The following is a 24344-nucleotide window of genomic DNA, read 5'->3' as shown; positions in this document are numbered from 1 at the left end:
ACACGTTTTTGTGGTGACCAAAGTCTATCGCTAAAAAACCACACAAATGGAAGTGCTATGAAAGACCCTTACTAAAGAGAACTCTTTTGTGACAAAAGGCCATCACAAATAATGAAATCACTACAAGAAAAATGTATTTTAGCCACTAAATTTAGTGACGGAATTATTTCGTCGCTAATTAGCGATGAAAATTTCGTCGCTAATTTTTAAAATATTTTTTTAATTTAGCGACAGAATTAACAACGAAAATCCCTTCGCTAAAAATAAAAAATATTAAATAAAAAAATTAAAATTTAGCGACGGACTCAATCCCGTCGCTAAAAAATAAAAAATATTAAATAAAAAAATCAAAATTTAGCGACGAGGCTAAACAATAAAAAAATTAAAAAAATAAATAAATCATTCAAATTTAGCAACGGGGCCAATCTTGTAACATCCCGTATCGAGCGATAAGAAGAACCGAAACAACTTACCCTGATGGGCCTACACGAACTTTCCAGGGGGGTCACCCATCATTGGATTACCCCAGGTCAAGCACGCTTAACTTAGGAGTTCTTTGCCAACATTCAGCTCAAAAGGTATCCAGCTGGTGTTGTTTCTTTTTTACACTATCCTCGATATATACTAACTTCTCTGGGCTTTCGGGGTATTACATTCTCCCCCCCTTAAGCACATGATGTCCTCGTCATGCGACCTTACAACCGGTCCCAGATCTCCCCCCTTGCATGGCCGATGTGGGATTTGCCTAAGATGCCTACACGCACCCCCCATAGGGGCCTACACACCCCCCTTCGAGACTCAGCCTCCTCGCTGAGGTTTGCCCCACCATCCCGCTCAGAGGCTCGAGGGTCGGCTCTGATACCACCTGTAACATCCCGTATCGAGCGATAAGAAGAACCGAAACAACTTACCCTGATGGACCTACACGAACTTCTCATGGGGGTAATCCATCATTGGATTATCCCAGGTCAAGCACGCTTAACTTGGGAGTTCTTTGCCAACATTCAGCTCAAAAGGTATCCAGCTGGTGTTGTTTCTTTCTTACACTATCCTCGATATATACTAACTTCTCTGGGCTCTCGGGGTATTACAAATCCCATCGCTAAAAAATAAAAAAATTAAATAAAAATTTAAATTTAAATAAAAAGAATTTAAATAAAAAATAAAAAAAATTTAAAATTTAGCGACGGGCTCAACCCAATCGCTAAAAAATAAAAAAAATTAAAATTTAGCGACGGGCTCAAACTCGTGGCTAAAAAATAAAAAAATTAATAAAATTTAATAAAAATTCAAAATTTAGCGATAGGGTCAACCCAGTCGCTGATTCCGTTCCTAAAAATACCCAACTTTGTCATTAAATTTCAACAACGCCCTTTTTAGCGACTGAAAGGTACCTGTCACTAAATCCGTCACTAAAAAGTTTAACGACGGATTTTGATGTTTTAGTGACGGAACCGTTGCTAAAAAGTTTAATGACGGGTTTTGATATTTTAGCAACAGAATATTCTGTCGCTAAAATCGTTGATTTTTTGTAGTGAATACTAGTGATTGTAAATTAAAATTGTTACTAAAAACAATTTTTTTTATGGTAAGGCAATCACTAGTCTATAACTATTAGTGACAAGAAAACTGATCGTCACAAACTGATTGTCACAAAAAATTATGTGTAGTGACTGGTATTAACTCACTATCTACACTATTAGTAGCCATCAAGGCAGGCCTCACAAAAAATATGTGCTTTTTGTGATAGAACCAGTGGTCACTAAGTCAACTATTAGTAACAATCGATCCAACTGTCACAAAACATACACAATTTTGTGACACATATCGATTGTCACTGAAGTGAAATACTAGTGGCAATCAGGCAAGATGGTCGCTAAGGTGGTTGGCAACTCTCACCAGAAAACAACCATTAGTGGAGGAGGGGAAGTCATCACTAAAAGTGTCTCCTTCTGTGGCAAACTATATCTAATGGCAATTGAAAATGAACCTTTAATGACGAGATACACAATAATCACCACTAATAGAATTAGTGATTAACATTTTTATTGGCCGCCCTTTTGTCCACCACAAAATGAATTAATTAATGACAGTTTTTATGCTTCACAGCTGCCACTAAGAGTGTAGTTTCTGTAGTGGGCGCCTATCATCTTAGGTGGACATATGTTAGGGTCAAAGGGGCACAACTCCACTTTTTGAAAGCCTTTTTTAATATATACGAAAAACGAAAAAAATGAATTTCACTATATATATTGACCCCCAAATTGTTGAAAATCTAAACTGAAGTCAAAATTCTATAAGCAAAATTTCTTAATCTAAGCATATAAAGAAACTATCTAAGATATAGTTACCCTAATGTTAAAATCTTGGGCCCTTCTAACCTTCCATTCGAAGTCCGTCCCTACGTACGATGTTATCAAAAAAGTCCCTAACAAAGGTTTTATCCAATGCATGAATAGCCTAACAAGTCGTCACTACGAGAGATCTCGAGGTGCATTGCAGGTGCAAGCATTGGCAGTCGAGTATTTCAAGTTCCTCGTGACTTGTGTCCCTCCAACTTGAGATTTTCCCTTTCAACTGGATCGTAAAGATGAAAAAGAAAGAGAGAATGAAATGCATGTAAAACATGTCACCCCATTGCTACTACATTTTCTGGGGTTGGCATGAACAGACGTTGCGCGAAGCAATTGAGATCAAACCAACAAGAACCTAAACGGAAATGAAAACTTGAAGTTGGTTCTTTTAATGAAAGCAAGATAAAGAGGAAGATCTAAATTGTTTCCAATATTCTCCAACAGAGAAAGAATTCGCATTACAGAAGGAGCATCACAAACACAGAGCCAATTCCAGAACAACTGAATAGAGTTCGTTCATGCATGAGATCCCGTACATCGCCGGAAAATGGCAGAGAAGCCACAGGTCTGGGCCTTACTTTCAGACCGCGGAGGCGGCGAATTCAGAGAATGCACCGTATGTCCAGGAGCGGTGGCGCTGGGTGGCTGAGAATAGGCGGCGTTCCTGTCCCCGACAACATCGCCCAGTCGACCATCCTCTGAAGCTCCAGCGGCAGCCGCGGCCGCGGCCTTGGGGTCGTGGAGGTGGAGAAGCTGGTTGTCCCAAATCCGGCCGGAGGAGCCTTGTCGCCGGAACGAAACCGATGACCTCTGCAACGTACTCATGGATCATAGACAATGGGATAATCTCAATCTCTCTTCAACGCTTTCTGTTGATGGGTCTAGCGTATAGCCCTTGAATTAACAGTGTTTCAATGGGACTTTCACGTTGGAAAAATGCTGTTTTCCTTTTTCTTTATTTATTTTTATTTTTTTCTTATCTTTCAGGATAAGTTTGACCTGGCAGGATTATTTTTATATATTTTAAATAAATAATTTTGTTGGATATTATTGTACGGTGAATTTGTTGGGGAGATTCATTGTTTTGTGGGTATAAATTTAGCACTTTCCATAATTGGCGTGCTTAAGACTTAAAGAGGGCGAGGATGATGGCGACAAATGGGCACACTTAGCTTCTCTAATTTGGCTGCCACCCATCTGTGATCTCCCTTCATGTTTAGCTCTTTCTATTTCTATTGTTTGCTATGATTATAATTGTTCCAAAAATAAAAGACATATATGATTCAACAACTATTATATCACATTACAATACAATGATGATATAGTATTAGTAGTATCCCGATTAAATTATTATATTAACATGCCAGCTTCTGACTAAATTCTACGCATATTTGGGAAAATTACATCAAGACTCCCTCAACCATTAGATCTTAACCTGGGCTTCTTTTTTATTTTTTGATAAAAAAACATTTTTAATTATTTTTTACTTTAGGTGAATATTTAATTTTCCTCATAAATCTGAAAAGCAGTTATAATAACATGAAAAATGGTACTTTAATGAGTCCAATTTTAGCATTAGGTGGCAAGTCATCTACTAATTCTACATATATATATATATATATTGAAGTATGTAAGTTCGACAACAAAAAGTTTACTGATGCCTCCACTGCCCATGTAAATTAGAATTCTTCTTCATTCCTTGGCTTTTCTTGCATTTTTAATATCAGGTTATCGATATCATGTACAACCTAGCTAAGTCACATCACCACCTCTTTAGGCAAAATCAAGATGCAAGAGACCAAGGCTCGGTCTCATGAGGAGCAGACCCTGCAACTCTTCCTGCAATTCCCGGGGGCATCATCGGAGCCCACCATATAGAGTGGATTCCTTGCACATTCTCCAGCGGCAGCCCATCCTGCGCAGCTCTCATTCTCATCCGTGCAGTCACCATCACCGTGCTTTGATGTTTTGTCGAAAGATCTCACATGAATCCACTTGGTCGCAGACCACTTTTCGCCCTCAATGACAGGGCAGCTCCCGTGCAAGCTCAACGGGTCAGTTGTAGCATTGAGTTGAAGACTGAAGAACAGTAAAGCATCACCCTTGATAGGTTTCACTGCATGCAAACAAATTACATGTATGAGATTTTGATGAAATGCGTAGAGAGTCGTAACAATAATAGCATATCAAATCTTAATCTCACTATCTACTATCCATATGGGGTGACACCCACTTCTTATCATTTGATTTTTCCTGTATTGGTTATGCAATTCCGTGGTGGATAACTAAAGTGAAAGCAACAAGACAACACCGCATATTCACGTTGTTCCCTGAATTGTAATCATTATAGAAATTGCAGTGGTGGTACGGAGATTGATTCCCCAAATTGATCGACAAAAAGGAAACAATTTGTTTATTTAGACCCCAACCAAAAGCCATTAGTTTATTTGAAGAAATGGCAATTTTGGTTTCTACATTTCCATTTCTTTAATGGGCCAGGCTGGGCTGGTAAAAATAATTTGAGACGCTCAATTTATCATCCATCACTGTAGCAATATAAATTAGAAAATTGCGGAGCGAGTCCCTCTTGTAAATTTGCACAAATAAAAGATAAACACTTTATTAGACATTCTTTTAAGTCATGAGCAAGGTGAAGCAAAGAAATAGACGGCAGTAGAGGAACACTGAGAATCAGATTGTGCACCTGCATAGCCATTTTTGGCACAGTCAGACCAGGTATCGTCCTTAGGTTGAGTATTTTTACCCTGCAGTTAGTCAAAAGATAGTAGTTAGCTCCCAATGAGGGGACCGGGCTAAAGCACGGATGGCCAAAATACTATATACCTCTGAACTGGGGAAGACAGTTTCACCACCCCTCGTTACATCAGATAAATATATTAGTACAGTAGCAACACGGTGCCCGCCCAGTTGTTGATTGGCCTTGTCATGAAAATAGTCAAAATGGGGTTCATACTTTTGACCATGCTCATAATGCAGTATTTGGATGGCCTCCCCGTTTTCTGATTACAACATCAAAGTTAAAAGTGGACTTGAGACTGATACGCGAAAACAAAGAAAAGCATGGTCAACAACATACCTTCAGGGAGGAAGGTCCACGCAGCAATTCTAGCCTCAATATTGGCGACTACGTCATCCTTGATAAGTAAAACAAAGGAAAGCGAGTAAAATATCAACTTGAAACCATTTAAAGCCACCTTAGAATACATGTTAGCCTTTTTACCAATCAAATAAAATAATATGTCCCCATTCAAATTAGTTTCAGTAAAAGTAATGCCTTTCATATTGACACTCTTCTAGCTTGGTAATTGTTGCCAGAAATTCGCTTAATTTTGACACTTTGCACAGCAATTAGAAAGAAACTTGTGATTAACCTTTATAGTGCCAATCAAGAAGCAAAATAAGCATACACGCTCAAACTCGTCATAGTCAATTCATGCATCAAGAAGTCAAATATATCTCAAGATAGTTGAATATTATCATAAGCAGGAGACAGTGCACAAACATTCATACCACCACGCACATATAAGATCAACATGCCATGGCAAAAACATTATGTATTTAATTTTGAATGTGAATCACAAGCACTCTGTTCTTATATTTTCTTTGTTTAAACTTTTATGGTCACTTGGAATGGAGAGAGGAGCAGATGGTTGCATTGCAGGTGAATAACGGGAAGGACATTGCTCTCCTCTTTTTAACTCTGAAGTTTTTATTTTACATCAATAACAAAAAACCAAGCCCTAATCCGACTAAGTAGAGTCGGCTAGTAGCTTGCCAATCATTTATATTTATGACTAGCAGTTTTTATTTTATTTTATAACCATGAATTTACAACACAAGACTGATTATATGACTTTCTCTTTTTGGCACCAGTTCTTTTAAAAAAAATAAAAGAGACTGGCTTAAAAGAGCAGTGGAAAAAAAATACAGTGGAATGTTTGGCAGCCACAAAAAACTACACGCCAAGCTTTAACCCCACTAGATGGTAAGCCACACACACTAAAAGAACAATAATAACCCACCTTCTGTGATGCTGAGGGTTATCCCAGGGTTGAGTGAACCCTATTTTGTGTCGAGTCTCGTGAGTGGCTTGAGGGACGAAATACGATCAATGGTAAAAATGTTTATGCCTTCCACCCTTATTCAGGCCTATGACCAGGCTCTATTACAAGAAAGTGCAGTTGATGCCCTGCCCTCCACCCTTATGCTGAGGGTTAACCCAGGGTGTTATTTAGGCCTCAAAATCCCTACACATCCAAAAACCCTGTTCAACCAACTAAATCAACTAAACAGGCCTCAAATCAAACCCCCTACTTCCCTAACAAACACACCAGACCTGACTTCAATCCAAACCCCCCACCCAAATCAAATGACCAAAGACTAGAGCTGGGTATATGTTACAAGTGTGGAGACCGTTATTATTGCAGGAACCAGTGTGGGAAGAAACAATTCCCGAGTATGGAAATGAGAGATAGGGAATTAATGGAAGAAGGGTGGACTGAAGAAGAATGGATGGAGTACGAACAGGCAGGAATTTCCATGAATGCCATACAAGGAGCAACCACTGCCAATACCCTCCGAATCAAGGGCCATGATGGGGATAGAGAGTCAATTATACTGGTGGATAGCAGAAGCGCACACAGTTTCCTTAATTTCGTGACAGCAGGGGAGCTAAATTGCAACAGAGTGCAGACACAACCCCTCTCTGTGACTCTGGCTAATGGCTAATGGCGACAGGATGATTTGTAAAGACCGATGTGATTCTTTTTGTTGGAACATGCAGGGATATTAGTATACTGCTAATCTACGATTGTTGCCATTAGGGAGCTGCGATGTTATACTTGGAGTAGATTGGATGAAGGACTTTAGTCCTGTGAGATTTGATTAAAAAAATAATGCAACTATCAGTTACCAAAGAAGGGCAGTCAGTAGAATTAAAGGGCATGGGAAAGCCAGCTGAGTTGAGGTGGATTTCACTGAGAAATTACAGAAATCAATGGGAGAGGTAGCCCATTTTTATATGATCAAGGCTCTAGCTAATCACCAGGACCATTCTGAACCACTATCTACCGAATTGAACTTCAAAACTTGCCTTGCAGTCCTTGTTGAATGAGTACACTGATGTATTTATGAAGCCAAATACCCTCCCACCTAAACGTGATTGTGATCACAAAGTTCCTCTAAAATCCAACTCCCAACCCACGAACCTACCTTCCCGTGGATACCATTACAACCATAAGACACAAATTGAACGACAAATTAAAGAGATGCCGCAGTCAGCCATCATTCCGCCCAGCCATAGCCCTTTTGCTTCCCCGGTTTTATTGGTGCGAAAAAAAGACAACACCTGGCGTTTCTGTGTGGACTACAAACAATTGAATGAGCCCACTACTAAGGACAGATTTCCCACACCACTGGTTGATGAATTGTTAATGAGTTGGGGGGTGCTAAGGTGTATTCTAAAATTGATCTGAAAGCTGGATACCATCAAATCAGGGTATTTGAACCTGATATTTCCAAAACCGCATTTAGGACTCACTTCAGCTACTTTGAGTTTAGAATGATGCCATTTGAATTAACCAATGCACCTGCTACATTTCAATCACTCATGAATCAGGTTTTTGCTCCTTATTTGCGCAAGTTTATTCTTGTTTTCTTTGACGACATTTTGGGGTATAGTCCTGATTTTGACAGCCATTTGGGGCACCTCAAAGTGGTGTTTTACACACTTCAGGCCAACAGGTTGTATGCCAAATTCTCGAAATGTTCTTTTGGGCAGAATCATATCAAATTACTTGGGGCACATCATCTCTTCTCACAGAGTGTCCACGGATCCTAGCAAGGTGGCAGCTATGATGTCATGGCCAAAGCCTGCTTCACTTAAAGGCTTAAGAGTATTTTTAGGATTAACGGGCTACTACAGGAAATTTGTGAAAGGGTATGGTCTAATCAGCCAGCCCTTGACAGCAATGTTGAAGAAAAACAGATTTGCATGGACTAAAGCAGCTTTTTCTTCTTTGAAGAAGGCGATGAGTTCTGCCCCACTTCTCGCATTACCCAACTTTTCACAACCCTTTAAGCTTGAGACTGACACGTCAGGCAAGGGCGTGGGAGCTGTGTTGATGCAAAATCAATGCCCTTTGGCTTATTTCAGCAAGGCCCTCAGTGACAAACACCAAGGCATGCCAGTACACCAGAAGGAATTATTAGCAGTCCTATTGGCAGTAGACAGGTGGAGGCACTATCTTGAAGGCGGAAAACTTATCATAAAGATTAATCAGCAAAGCCTAAAGCACCTTTTACATCAAAACCTTCACTCTCAATTACAGAAAAAGAGTTTAACCAAACTCTTGGGGCTGGACTACACTATACACTACAACAAGGGAGTGCACAACAAGGTGGCGAATGCACTTTCTAGACGTGAAGAAGAAACCGATGACACAATATTGGCATTGGCATGCCATGCCTTATCGGTTATGGAACCACAGTGGGTGCATCAGTTGGTTCATAGCTACAACAATGATGAAGACACTCAAAAGCTCATCACCAATGTTCTCTCAGACCCAGCTTCAAAACCAAATTACACTTATACTAATGGAGTGTTGCGCTATAAAGGGTGGCTGTATGCAGGAACTAATGGAGAGATGCGAACCAAGGTTTTACCTATAGTACACACCCTGTTTCTAGGATGACATTCAGCACTTAGAGGTACTTATTATAGAACCGAGCAAGTGTTTTATTGGCCTGGAATGAAGCAACAAATAAAGTCCACCATGCTAGAATGAGATGTTTTCCAAAGATGTAAAGCAGAGAGATTACCTTATCCAAGGTTGTTACAACCTCTACAAGTGCCGTAGCAAGCCTAGACTCATATATTGATGGATTTTGTCGAACGACTGCCTAAGTCTGAAGGTAAGGGCACCATCCTGGTGGTAGTGGATCAATTCTCTAAATATGGCCATTTTGTTTCCCTCTCACACCCTTTCACAGCTTATACCCTAGCAAGACTATTCATGGATTGTGTATATAAACTACATGGAGTCCCCAGGAGTATAGTTTCTGACAGGGATAAAGTATTTACAAGTGCTTTTTGGAGAGAATTATTTCAGTTGATGGCACATGAGCTCTTCATACCACCCACAAACGGATGGGCAGACAGAACGGTTGAACCAATGCCTGGAAAGTTAATTGAGATGTATGTGTTTCCAACAGCCTAAGACGTGGAACAAATGGCTTGCGTTAGCAGAATGGTGGTATAACACCACCTATTACAGCAGTCTTCAAATATCTCCATTTCAGGAACTATAAGGCTTCATTCCCCCTCAATTTCAAGCTGCTTTGGAATACCCTACTGCAGTGCAGAGAGTGGAGGATTATCTTAAAGAAAGGGACAGCATTGCTAAGTTGCTGAGAGATAATTTGCTTTAGGCCCAAAGTCGGATGAAATACCATGCTGATAAGGGCAGGACTGCAAGAGAGTTCCAAGTGGGTGATCTTGTATACCTGAAACTTCAGCCTCACAAACAGCACACTGTAGCAGTTCAATCAGGGAAGAAGCTCACTCCTCACTTCTACGGTCCTTACAAGGTATTGGCTCATGTGGGGAAGGTTGCTTATAAGCTAGAACTGCCTCCTCAGTCTTTAATCCACCCAGTCATCCATGTTTCCCTCCTCATGGAACAGTAGAAATCTAACCAGCTTGTGACCAGTGAACAACCTGAAAACTCGACTGCCAATTCTGCTGATGTGGTACCTATCCACTGGCAGTGCCTGACCAGAAACTCTCCAAGAAGAATGGTTAAAAGACAGTGAAACTCCTTATTCACTGGGGGCACTCTAATCCTGAAGATGCAACCTGGGAAGATACAGAATTGTTGAAACAACATTTTCCAGACTTTCTTCCTTGAGGACAAGGAAGTGCGCATAGGGGGGGAGTATTGTTAAGACGGGTTATTGGCCCGACTCAAGTGATTGTAGTTTTTTTTTTCTATTTTGTAATAGCTGTGACCAGTTACAGACGCGTGGACGTATGCATGATGGTGTATCGGCTATTAGCAGCCAGGAAATGAAGGAAAAGGCAGGATGAAATTTCACAAATATTCCCTTCTCTCTCTTACTTTTCTCTCTTCCCTTCTCCCTATCGATTCTGTTCTCTCCCTCACAGTAATCTTCACCAGCACGGTTAGATTGAAAAGAAAGGCCCAATCTGATAGCAGAAACGACTGCTGAGAGGGATTGTTGGGGTTTGGATTCTAACACCTTCCAAAGAGCAACACTTTCAGCTTCTTAGGGGGAAAAAAACATAGTTGTACTTTTTTTATTTTTCTCCTGCCTTACTTCGAGACTGACATAATGATTCAGGATCCCATGTAGAAGGCTCATTCTCCAGGTGACCATTCAGAAACAAAAAATTCTAGATACTTTCATCCCAGTTAAGCCCTGTGCACTACGATCATTCCTGTGTGGCCTAAAACAAGGTAAGTTGTGTGGCATTAGGACTCATACCAACTGTTTGGGGAGCAAATGTCACGGGAATGAATGTCGGTATTCCTAATTCAATGAGAATGAGGAATGCAACGGGTTCACAGAAGAACGAAGAGAAAGAAGGGAGATAATTTAGAAGAGTTTAGAAAGGGAGGGAGAGACAGAGAGATGCAGGGAAGAATTCAGAAATTCTCATATCATTTCAGATGCCTTTCCAAGAGAGAGTTGGGAGGTAATATACTCAGTAGGGTAGGCGCTGCCACAGGAGATTCCTTCCAGCCCAACGGTTGCAACATATTTTGTCCTATTCAGGCCCCTTTACATGATGTGGCCAGCTAAGTTCTAACAAACAACTAACAATCTCTCTAGAAACTACAACAATAGCTAGTAAATGCCAAAGTAAAAACTACAAATTACAGCAAAAATTAAAAGGATCGCTAATATGGAATAAATGCCGTGACAGCAAATCCCCAGATCCATCAGCAAGTGCAGACTACTCACTGGGATAACTTAATTCTACCTTGTTGGGCCATTAAGAAAATGCAGAATTTTAGTACTGATGCTCCCCAGTTGGTCAAGTATGGTTGATGACAGCAAAATTGGCTGAGCATGGATTTCTTGGATAATATTGCTTAAGCAGACACTGCATTGTATAGCCGTTCAAAAGTAGAATTTTATTTCTAGCAACCAAACACATTTGGGACAGAAAAACAGTTTGTCCTACGAACAAACCCAACAAGAATATATTTAGATCAATAAAAATTGATTATCACTATCATGAGCATTCAATGCTTAGAAAACGATAAAGCAGTCATCAGTCAACCCCATGAACTCCTCATACCATGGTCATTGGTTACGAGCCACAGAAAGCACTAACGGCACACTAATGGTGTGAGAAAGTTTGATTCCCATTAATTGTGTATAACTTGCAACTAAGTCATCATAGATCTACCTCCTTTCTAAGATGGATTTGCATGGACAATATTGCTTCAAAGAACCAAAATAAGTTGTTCGTAATACTAGTAGTTTCAACATCACAAAACTATCCTATTACAACTGCCATTACTGGTATAGAACCATTATCTTATACTAGTGAACAATTGATCTTAACCAGATTAGAGCTATTGAGTGACTGAACACCACTCAGAAACATGCAGGAAAAAAAGGTGTGAGAACCTCAATTTACAAACATTTAATAATTCAACTTTTGGTTATAATCAAGATCTAAGTTAGTGCAATAAAACAGGAAATCTGTCCTTACTATTTTTTATTAACATGCCTCAGTGCTGAATTTAAACAGCCACCGTGAAAAGCAGATAACATTTTTTACAGCATGGAGGATAATTCATAGACAGCTGATCATGATGGAAAACCTATTGGTTTACTACTGTAGCATTTTCCACAAATGACGAGTTCGGTATTGAAATAGAAATATATCCTTCTTGGTATATGAAAATATTGCATTTGTTCATTCCAAAATAAATCACTTCAAGTTTTCTAGTCCTTGAAGAGTTCAATAATCTAGCACTTCTCACTATAAAGTTAATCAAGAAAGGTTAAAATTATTTCATCATACCTAACCATCATGCAGGCAGTTTCATAAGGCTCCTCAATTGTCATAGCATAAGTGTCTAAAATGATCCGGGTCATTGTTTTCTTTTATATTTGGAGCAATGAGCTTCGAGAATCCTTATTTCATCCAATCAAATTATGGTTCTCATCAAAATGACCTGATTTCATATGAGATAAACATCTAGTTTCCTTTTTCACTAAGAGATTTCAATATAAATTATAGAAGAGTTAACATCATAAGGCTCAATGGGGAAATCAAATGCATACCGACACAATAAAGCTCACTTGCCTAGATAGGAATGTGGGAAACTGTTCAAACATAATTTGCAAGATTGAAGACAATAGAAGGATTCTCTTGCAAGGTAAGTCGATTACAAGACTGACCTAGTCATCGTCAATTGAATAATTGCTCCTTTATTTATATCACAAGTAGTCAAGAGTACCCACTAAACAGTTAGAAACAAGAAAAAAAAAAAACAGTAGCCTAACAAAGAACTGGATAACAATGATGCATTTCTCAAGCTAGTTCTGAGTAATTTGAATAAATCTTTCCCATGTAAATTAAGTCTTATCTTGAGGGGCAACTGTAAGAAGAGCAAAAGAAAGCTCATTCTGTATTCCAGAAGGATAAGCTAACATCAAAGGTTAGTCATTGAGATATACTTCAGTTCTTTAAAAGGCTAAGAAGTGAATTGAGCAAGTCTATAACTGTTGGCATATCTCAAGGAGAATTCTTCAGATGCAAATTCAGAAAGAAGCACAATGCTTCATTCTACGAATTTATCATGACTTCTATTTTATCAAATGGTGGCCCAAATCCAACTGAAACTGATTCTTTCACATCCACTAACAAGTGGTTCATTCAAACTAAATAATTGACCGAAAAACAAATTAAAAAGAATTTAAAGCCGAATGCAGCACTAAAAGTCTCTGAAAGATTAGAACACAATTGCATCATGCAAGCAGTTCAGTGTGTCCAAAACAATAACAGTAACTGCAGAAAAGGCCAATATCCCAGATAATTCCATTGTGGAGTGTTTAAGGCTACCTTTTTATACAGTTTCACCAAAAAAATTGAGTATTTTAGACCGGACAAAATCTTTTCTAACAAAATTATATAATTAGGACAACATCAAAATTGTAAAGCTCCAACACCATTGAACATGTTGCAATTATCATTTCTACCTAACAGGCAAGTCAAGCCAAGCCAAGCCAAGTGAGAAGGTTTACTAACCTGAGCCTTTCTGAGAAACATGCCAGAGCTAGTCCGAACTTCACTGGCTATGCTCTTTCCTGATTCATTGTCAGCCACCATAGATTTCTCTAACTTATCCTTGGCCTACTCATCCACAATTAATTTAGATGCTAAATGTAGAATGAAAAAAATTAAAAAAAAAAACGAAAAATAATATTTTTGAAAAATCATTTACTCTTTTTCCGTTTAGAAATTAAAAATCCAAGATTAAGGTTTTTAGCCCATTCTCTTTTCCCAAATTAGTTCCTTAAGCAAACCAACTATAATTGGTGTAGTTAAGCCCAAGAAGAATGCCTGGGATAAAGAAATTCTAACCAGAGTAATAAGATGATCACACTCCTTATCAGTCAAAAACCCCTTATATATAAAAGCCCTGCAGATTGCATTGCACAGACACAGGAAATTCAGAGAAAATATCAAAAACAAAAAATCTAAAGGAAGCGTGCGAGATCAGATGGAGAAAAAGGACCTCGGATGCCAAGAGATTTGAGTAACTCGAGCCGGATCAAACGCATAAGAAGAAGCACCAGATGTCAATCTGCGCATCGATCCATGTCTGAAAAATATACCGCAGGAAAAACCAGATCTTATCTATGTTTTCAAGTATTAAATGTTTCCATACATACAAAGAGAGAGAGCATCGATATTTGCGTAGATGCAATACATTTTTTTGTCACCGAGCAATCCAGGTAATCGAAGAGAAGAATGCGCGAGATCAGGCAAGAGAGAGAGGAAGCAGAGAGAAAGCAAGAGGAAAATGCCAGAATCCATGAGAAAATGCGTTCGAACTGCCTGCAAAATCTCCCTTCTTCAAGCGCAAATCTCCCTTCGTCAACGCCCGTTTGGTCGCCGAGAAAGAAAGTTGGTTTTCTCTATGCCCGGAGAGAAAATTCAGCCCAAAAACAAAGAACTCAAGCACAGTCCGTACGATTCCGGAACTGTAACAATTTTATTCAAAGCACCGACTACATGAAGAAGTATAAGAATTGAAGGCCACCGACTACAATTTTATTCAAAGCACCGACTATATGTTACGAATTGAATTTTATTTTATATAAAAATTAAAAATTTAATCTATAATTTATCTCCCTGACATAATTACATAATTGAAAGCACTTAATAAGCCACACACAAGATGATCCTAAATATAAGAATAGAAGGATATGTTATTTTAAAATTATCAAAATTATACTAATCTTCTATTTATCTAAAATATTCATTTATTTTGTATTTTAAAATTTTAATATTAACTTAATTTTACAAAAAATTCTGACGGTATAATAAATTACGTAATTTGTAAATTTACAACGATGCTGAATTTTTGTCTCTAATTATATATTTGTTTGCATCGAAAAGGATAAATTTCAACTTTGACTTTGGAAGATCTGCCACTGGCAAAGCCATTGGAAGTATTTGCGAGTAGGGGGAGACCAATTTTATCAGGATATATTATTTGTTTGGACGTTACTTTGAACATTCATTGGGAAAGAAATGTCAAATGGATTGTCCCGCACCAACGGGGTCCCATTTTTGTTGTGCCTCCCAGAGATTATGTTCATATACTTTAGATTAATCATACATTGTTATTTATTTGTAATAAGAGCAAATTTATAGATAATAATATAAATTTTGTTGAATATATTTATAAATTTGTTATTTATCATAAACACTTTAACGTAAAGAATTAGTTTGAGATGTTATTAATATGATACTTAGAAACTCAAAATACAGACTTAACAAGTAATCATAATTCTTATGAATAGTAAATATTTAATAGTGCAATAAGATCATGAAATTGATATGATTTCATGCTCAAAGGTAAAAGAACGTACCCAAATTGACCCAAATTGATTGATAATGAGAATGCTACAGTCTTCTTTAGAGCATACTCTGATTTAATATATATAAGTTTCTCTCTCCTAACTTTAAATGGAATTTGATTTTTGTCAATTTACAAAAAGAGAGACAACCGATAACCACCTTATGTAATGGTTATAAGTGATTTTTTCTATCAAGATAATCGTCGCCTTCCACTATTTTATTATGCCATTTATCCCATTAATTGGGACACATCACATAAATATATTTTACGAAATATATTTTACATTCTCTCAATTGGCCTGATTACTATAATGATAATGGCTTATAACATAATAATTTGTTCAATGCAAATTAAGAGGGATATGTACTATTTAATGCAATACACTCCCTTTTATATACCACAACACCTACAACTCATCATAAATAATTCATAATGATTCACAATAACGTCTGTAAAGACTTTTCCTATTTTCTTAAAATCAACAAGGTGCACACAACACATGAGAAAGAAAAGCACAATGTATGATAAAAACACATCATTGAGCTCAGAGTTACTCACAACATTAATCATTATTACAACCAAATCCTATTTTATTTACAAGTTCCTTAAATAACTTTGGTTGTAAATCTTTTGTTAAAATATCTGCTGTCATGAAATCCATCCTCATGTGATCAATTGACACTTTCTATTTTTGAATTTCCTCTTTAATAGCAAAATACTTTAATTTCATGTATTTAGTATCTCTCGAGTATTTGTTGTTCTTGGAGAAAAAAATTACTTGTGAAGATCTTCTCTTAGAGGTCCCGTTATCAAATGATTCTGAGAGAAAATCTCAAAAATATTAGTATGAATAAACACTCGAGTAAATAAATTACCTTTTTTTTTTTTTTTTTACGGTGGAAGCAAAATAAATATTAAAACTATAAATTTATTTAATACAAACATTAGGGACTTATTTATTTACAACTCTCAAAAGGTTCATTTAAAATATAACAAATTGTAACAATCTTGCCCCTACACTTGAAATACTCTCAAAGACATTTTCAGTCGGGATTGCTCCGTACACAAGACTATCCCATGAGAATCAAACTCTACCGGGCTCACCCTCAACCTTTATTTTCCCCTTTCCTACAATAATGTTAAAGCAAATATGAACCATAAATCTCAATAAGTATAATTTAAAAGGAACATGAAGCAATAGGAATCAAAGCATTAGAGAATAACTTAACACATTATATGCACTCATGCCATGCTATACCCAATCACATAACCTTATGCATATGTACAGATGCACACATACGGTACTTGAGGTCTACATAAGACATTCCGACACACAAGACCCTAAAATACAAGTAAAAATACATATATGTAAATAAAACATTAAACTGTGGATCAGAATTCTTTCTCGCATCAAGCTTACACCTATCAAGCTTAGGGGTACTCTGCGAACATAGTCCATCACACAAAATAATAGATGCACAAAGTAATTATCATGCACATATATCAACTAGTAAATATATATATAAATTTGTACATGATCACATGTCCCCAAATATTCCACACACATTACCATATATAACCAAATGATATACACACACCACACCCATATTTGTACATTAATCACATACATATAGTCTCAATAATGGTTAACCATAACATTAAATCAACAAATATCTGTATGATTGACCGATACACATAGAAGATGCAACCACACCTACTTTAAATGTGATGACCCAACATGAGAGTGACATCATTCATTTGAAAATATAGGGTGAACACAATTTTATTTAGGCTTTTAGATGAGATTCATCAAGAATTTAAGGAAAAATAAAAATTCAAAAAAAATAATTAATTTTTTAAAATAAAAAAAAGGTTTAGGAACTTGTATTGGAAAGAATAATGATATAAAAAGTTACATTCAAAATAAAAGATAGATATAAAACTTGCCTCTGAAAAAAAAAAAAGAAAAAAATTAACTTACCTTAAATGTTTTTCTTTTGATTATTGTTTGAATAGAATTGCTAAAGTGTTCTAAGTGAATTTGGAATTATGAAGATAAGAAGAGAGAGAGCTTCGCCTTATATAGGCGCAGAGAAGAAGTGGCTGCCAACTCTTTTATATATATATATACACGACATATAGTACTTTGGTAACTCTTTCTTGTTTTTTTTAATATGTATATATGTTAAATTATTATAATAATAATATAATATATTATATTATATATATATATATACTATTCACCCCTGAAGCCGACAACTTCTCTTTCTTTTCTTTTTCTTAATATAATATAATATAATATATATAATATTTTTTATATAATATATTATATATATACATGGGCAACCCTTCCCACAATCACCGCCATTTTACTGTTTTAGATTTTTCTTTTGCCCTTTTAAAAATAATATATAATAATTTATTATAATATTATATTATATATACATATATATAAATATATATAGATGGGGACAGCTTCACGTGAAGCTGCTCCTCCACCAATCTTTACTATTTTTCATTTTATTATTATTATTAATTAAACATTTTTTTATTTTATTAATTCTTTTAATATGCTATACTATTACACAGATAATATTATATAAAAATTAATTACACCATTACAATAATTCTCATAACTAATATCTCACTAATATAATTTATATATATTTTTATCAATACTTTCACACTTAATAATATTTTAGTTTTAACTAATTCTTATTAAAGGAAGTATAGTATTTTGTCCAAAAACGACGAAATAGTTATTTTGACAATCAAAACGTTATAAAAGGTCGACAATTCTAATTATACATCGAAAATATGTCATTAAGGCTTCAAGAACTTAAATTTTCAAATTCTTCATTACTTGCACTCTAGTCCCTAAATTTTCACAAAATTATTAAATGTGCCCAAAAATCAATTTTCATAAAATTTTATACACAATTATTGTTGATCATAATCATGCATATTCCATCTTCAAATATTAAATATAATGACTCAAATTCATTGACCAATAAAAATCTGCAATACATGCAAAAATATCAATAAAGTAACCCAAACCCCGTTAATAGGTTGTTACAATTTCTTCCATTCTTAACAGAATTTGGTCTCCCAAATTCTCACCTGACTAATCAAATAAATTAGGGTAGACACGTCTCATTTCTTCCTCTAATTCCATATTAGCCTCGTCTAGACTATAATGTTGCCATTGGACTTTCACATAAGAAATATATCAGTTTCTCAGTACTTTCTCCTTTCGATCCAGAATACTAGTAGGCAACTCTTTATACAACGCGTCCTCTTTGATTTCTAGGGGTTGATAATCAATGACATGCTATGGGTTTGGCACATATTTTCGTAACATAGACACATGAAAGACATTATATACGTTAGCCAATTGTGGAGGCAAGACCAACTGGTAGGCTAAAGACCCTACTCGCTCCAATATCTCAAAATGTCCCACTCAACAAGGACTAAGTTTTCCAAAGACCCCAAATCTCTGTACGCTTTTCATTGGCATCACTCTAAAAAATACATGGTTTCTAACGATAGACTCTAGGTCGCATCGTCGCTTATTAGCATAACTCTTTTGCGTGTCTTGAGCTACTTTCAGTCGGGTCTTAATGGTCCAAATCTTTTTAGATGTTTGTTCTATAATCTCTAGCCCTCACAATGCTCTGTCTTTTACATCTTCCCAACAAATAAGAAATCTACAAGGTCTGCCATAAAATGCCTCATAAGGTGCCATTTCGATATTGGAATGATAACTGTTATTGTAGGCAAACTTCACTAACAAAAAGTGATAATCTCAGTTGCCATGAAAATCTAACACACATGCCCTCAACATATCATCTAAAGTTTGAATATTTCGCTCTATTTGCCCATCAATTTGTGGATGAAATGTCATACTGAACCTCAACTTAGTTCATAGGGCATCATGTAAAGCTCGTCAAAAATGAGAAATGAACATGGGATTGCAATCAAATACTTTGCTAGACGAAATCCCATGTAATCTCACAATTTCTTCAATGTATATCTTACCTAAGAGATTCAAAGGAAAGGCCTTCTTAATTCACAAAAAGTGCATTGATTCTATCAACCTGTCAACTATAACCCATATTGCATCATAACCTTTTAACTTTCTATGCAAGCTCGTAACAAAATCTGTTATATGCAAGCTTGTAACAAAATCCATGTAGATGTTATTCCACTTCTGTTCCGGGATCGACAACAATTGCAATAAGCCAGCTAGTTTTTTATGTTCTGCATTTATTTGTTGACACATTAAATATCTCAAAACAAATTTTGCCATATCCTTTTTCATACCATCCCACCAAAATTGGCATCACAGATCCTAATATATTTGTTAGATATAAGCCCTTAAGACCAATTCCAGTGACACAAATGGACTCGATCTTGTAATTCTTTAAATATTATTTAAATAGCAAGTTTATATTTTATTTAAATTGCAATATGGTTTAAATTAAACATATATATATCATTTAGTATAGTACAGGAGTCAATACCATTTTTAAGTGTTAAGAATATACGTGACAGATAATCCACGATTCATTATACTATAAACAAGTTTCTGGTCATAAAGTTCCTAATTTGGATAATAGCAACTCATAAAGGCCAGCACACCGTCTTCCTCTTTGTTCAGTATGATATATTGAAAGATAAGGTTGGTGAGTCTCGTGCCATTATATATCAGATATAGAAGGAAGATAAGTGGGTGTTCATTATAGAGACGAGTTCACTGAATGAGACTGTTAACATTGAATTATATGGGTTTTATCTCACGGATCAATGATTCAATATTAACTATGGATATGCAACTAGTTCTTAGACCTGAGATGACATGGATTTCTGTGTATTGGTGGATTAGGTTATCAAAAATACTATATGGTCGTTCTAATCAGAGACGATCATACGTATCTATGTGTCTAGTTCAGTGATGCATGAGATATGTGTGCATCAAATATAGAATCTATCACCTCAAGATTTATGAGGAAGATATCCTATGCAATCCAATAATCACTTGATGATAAATCCTAATCGGCCGATAAAATATGACGACAGAATGTGTGTTTCGTAATAGTTATGTCATATTAGTTAAGATTGATTTTAAATTTGGTCATATGATGAGATTAAGAGATTTGACATGTTGACCGTGATCTCATATCTTGTCGAGATATAGGATGATAGAGGGATTGTATTGCGTGGTATTGTAGTAAAATATTTATAATATCCACTTCAACTTAAATTGAGTAATCATGACATATTGCTAGATGTCACTCATGATTTACGAAAATTAATAATCGATTAATTTTTGTAGTCAATTTAATTGTAAACCCAAAAAATCCCACAAAATAAGAAATCACTTCTAAAGAGAAAAATGATAATTATGTAATAATTACTAATTTTGGTGCATTTATTTATTAGATAAATAAGAATAATTAAATGATTATATTATGAATATAATGATTTAATTATTAATAATTGGATTGGACCTTTTGCTAGCACATTAAGCCTGACCTAATGATACCTAGGGTTTTCAATGGTGCTTTATAAATAGGACTATAAACCTTGAATCAGACGTAAGTGAATCCAAATTTAGTCAAAAAAAATTTAGAAAAATTTATGTTTTTTCTCTCAAGACTCTCGAATCAAAAGTAGTTTCAAGTAGATCGACTCGACATCCTACATTTCAAGAATTTTGCGACGGGTTACCAAACGGTGAAATTAGATTTCATTAACAAGTATTTTTGTCTAGTCTTTGATTTTGTAAACCATATTTTTTGATAAACGTGATACCTGTAAAATCATATTTTGTTTCTACTGCATATGATCCGATCATATAATTCTAACAATATTTTCGTCATACCTAGATCTAATCTAGTTATCCTTTTTTTGGATATATGACCCAAATATTTATGCCACAAGTAAGTAGAATTTTTATTCAACATACCACGTTTAATTTCAATATTACGATGTACAGTAAGTAGGGAATCGACAAAAACATTATCAAGTTTCAATTTATATAAACTATTAATAAGAACACTAGAACCAACAATTATAGCATTCTTAAATAAATTGAAACTACCAAATCTAAACTTTACATTAAATCTAGAACCATCCAACTTTGAAACAGAAATAAGGTTCCTAGATATTAAAGGTACATAAAGAGTTTCTAATAGGTCTAGGTGATAAGCAATATCCAAGACTAGCCTGTAAGTCCTTATGCCCTTAATTAAAGCCTTCGTACAATTTCCTATGAGTAAAAAATCGTTAGTTGGGATTGTGGTTCAGATCGTAGTGAATCCCTACATCATATTAGACACATGAATCGTAGTATCGGAATCTAACCACAAGGTATTATAAGGAATTCCACTTAAATTTAATTCAAAACATACAAAGGTATTTGAATTGCCTTTCTTTTCAAACCGCGCCTTACATTTGAAGCAGTCTTTCTGATAATGTCCAAACTTTTTGCAAAAATGACATCTATCCCTTTAACATTCCTTCCTTTCAACCTGAGAAGCATTAGCATGCCCTTTTCTTTTCTTAAATTGGTGGTCTTTCCCTTTCATTCCTTTTACAACCTTGTGTCCAACGAGATTAATAAAGTGACTTTCTTGATTCTTTAACCTTTTCTCTTCCTAAACAAGTATATTGGTCAATTCATTCACATTCCACTTATCCTTAATAGTATTGTAGTTAATTTGAAATGACCCATACTCAAAAAGTAGTGTGTTCAAGATGAACTGTAATATAAAGGAATCATCCACAGTTAATCCTAGAGGACTTCAATCTTGTTGTAATATTAGTCATCTTAATAATGTGCCCTTGCATAGTTTGTGACCCATTAAACTTCATGGTCATGAGATTTGCTATTGAAGTATCAATTAGTGACTTATTAGCAGAATGAAAATGTTTTTCCACAAACTTCATGTATTCTTTTGCATTTCTGTTTGTGGAGGTTACCTTAATGCTGCTAGCAATAGTCATCTTAAGAAACATAAGACACAACCTATTACTTTGTTTCCATGCTTTCTCTCCCTAACTGTTTGTATCTATAAGAGTAGCGGGTCTATTATCTAATAGAGTCAAGTCAAGATCTAAAACCCTTTCCATTCTGAGAAGTTCAAACCATTAAACAAAGTAACGGATTATGCTTGTGATTGGATTATGATAACTGCATCATAAATGTTCATTATCAATTTCTTAATAGATTCAGATAAAGACATTAAATATACAGTAGTTCTTCTTTGGGTAGACACTACTATACATTATCATAAATAAATGCCATATATTAACCTTATTAGGGTAATGTTTGCTAACCCCTAATATATGGGTTGAAAAAAGTGGGATTTGAAAAACATTTCAGATACAAATGCTTTTCATTATGTTTATTAAATTTATTTGGCAACCATTGGAAAAGAAGTCACATGACTTTTTATCTAAAATTGTTCAAATAAATTTATTTACTTTCCCTCCAAATAAATTTATCTTGAACCTTATGAATGAAAAAAAAAAATACCCACATATCCCCCAATGCATTCCAAAAAATTTAATAAATAGTCTGATAAAAATTTTGGAATGTTTCCTAATTTTGTCTTGACCATTCCATATCTTAATCCGAAAAATATTCCAACCCGATCTTATTATTGAAAGGCGACGGGGAATCGCGACCAAGACATCAACTCTTGGTGGATCAATGCAAGGGTTTTTACATTTTCAAAGAATTTTCACAAATAGAAACATGCACAACAAAAGCAAAATCATACACAATGGACAAAAATTGACCCCGCAAAACTCGATATTCATCACCCCTATGCAAAACAGAAAACCCATGCCATATGGGGTTTATCGGTATACCTTTTCGAATGAATATTGGGGCCAGTTGTCCAATGCGGTGGCTGCTCCTTGATGTTCAGTTTGCTCCCTCGAACTTGCAACGTCGGGTAACCAACCCGCCTCTTCAAGTGTGGAAGACCTAATCAGTCCACACTTGAGATGTCTTGGAACCTTCCACTAATGTTGTGCTAAGACCCTTTCAATAAAAGTGACCTGAAACTATACCGTGGTTCCTTTTTGGTTACATTGTGGTTGTCCAATAGCCAATCTATATGGGAGAACAATGAAGAGAAAGTTGCACCAGCCAAGCTTGAAGCAAGAAGAAGCTATGGTAGTAGCTAGGGAAGAAAAAGAATCATCAGCCAGTAAGTAAGAGGAAGAACGAAAGAAAAAGAACAAGCAGATGGGAGCAGCTCAGCAAAATGGTCTTCTGTAAAAACCCTCTCCAATCTCTCTTATTTGCTTCTCCCTTCTCGTGCACGCCTTCTTCCTTCCCATGCCTCAATTTATCATTTGCATCAGAGCATTTATGAGGTAAACGGTTAACCACATGAAGCACTCGGTCAACTCTTTTAGGCGGTCAACCTTTACAGGACCAATCGACCGCAAGAGAGCACTGGTCAACCGCTCGAAGTGGTCGACCTCTCCATGCACCAGTTAACCGATTATTGCTAGCCACACTCCAACTTTGTCTAACTGCACTTAGGCCCTGCTATTAACACATAATATCCTTTCTACTAACTCTTAATGGAACCAAACCCCTATTAACTCTTAACGGCATGCCTCGCTAACTCTTAGCGGTCTCACATATCCATAGATCCATACAGTTAACCATTAGCGACAACCAACATCACTAACTCTTAGTAACGAGGAACACACTAATAGCTACGGATCACTAATCCCATACATTACTCAGTATGCATGTGACTTTCTAGGATCACAACCATGTAGGAATTATGACGCATCAACATCTTGATGC

At 36.0% G+C, this 24344-nt stretch overlaps 1 protein-coding gene across 2 annotated transcripts; it reads right to left on the bottom strand.

Annotated features, from left to right (window-relative positions):
* Nucleotides 1-3944: 3944 nt before the first annotated feature.
* LOC127799566 (probable prolyl 4-hydroxylase 6) lies at nucleotides 3945-14663 on the bottom strand. 2 transcript variants are annotated; one of them, XM_052333711.1, is made up of 8 exons: nucleotides 14351-14663; nucleotides 14156-14224; nucleotides 14002-14059; nucleotides 13666-13770; nucleotides 5452-5509; nucleotides 5199-5374; nucleotides 5059-5119; nucleotides 3945-4470 (listed from the first exon to the last, which is right to left on the bottom strand). In XM_052333711.1, the coding sequence occupies exons 1-8, from the start codon at nucleotides 14455-14457 to the stop codon at nucleotides 4166-4168; spliced, it is 939 nt and encodes a 312-aa protein (XP_052189671.1). In that variant the 5' UTR covers nucleotides 14458-14663; the 3' UTR covers nucleotides 3945-4165. The 2 variants fall into 2 exon arrangements, with proteins under 2 accessions (XP_052189671.1, XP_052189670.1); XM_052333710.1 differs by having other exon boundaries at nucleotides 14156-14242; nucleotides 14351-14660.
* Between the last annotated feature and the right edge of the window lie 9681 nt (nucleotides 14664-24344).

The sequence above is a fragment of the Diospyros lotus genome, chromosome 4, assembly GCF_014633365.1.
Source record: "Diospyros lotus cultivar Yz01 chromosome 4, ASM1463336v1, whole genome shotgun sequence".
Classification (NCBI taxonomy): Eukaryota; Viridiplantae; Streptophyta; class Magnoliopsida; order Ericales; family Ebenaceae; genus Diospyros; species Diospyros lotus.
Note: the sequence above shows the minus strand (reverse complement) of the source record. Positions and strands in the feature narration are given on the sequence as shown.

Coding starts and splice junctions, on each gene's coding strand:
- LOC127799566 (XM_052333710.1), bottom strand. CDS start 14,457: ATGGATTCTGGCATTTTCCTCTTGCTTTCTCTCTGCTTCCTCTCTCTC. Junction 14,243..14,350: donor TTGCTCGGTGACAAAAAAAT/GTATTGCATCTA, acceptor TATATTTTTCAG/ACATGGATCGATGCGCAGAT. Junction 13,771..14,001: donor GTGATCATCTTATTACTCTG/GTTAGAATTTCT, acceptor GTGGATGAGTAG/GCCAAGGATAAGTTAGAGAA.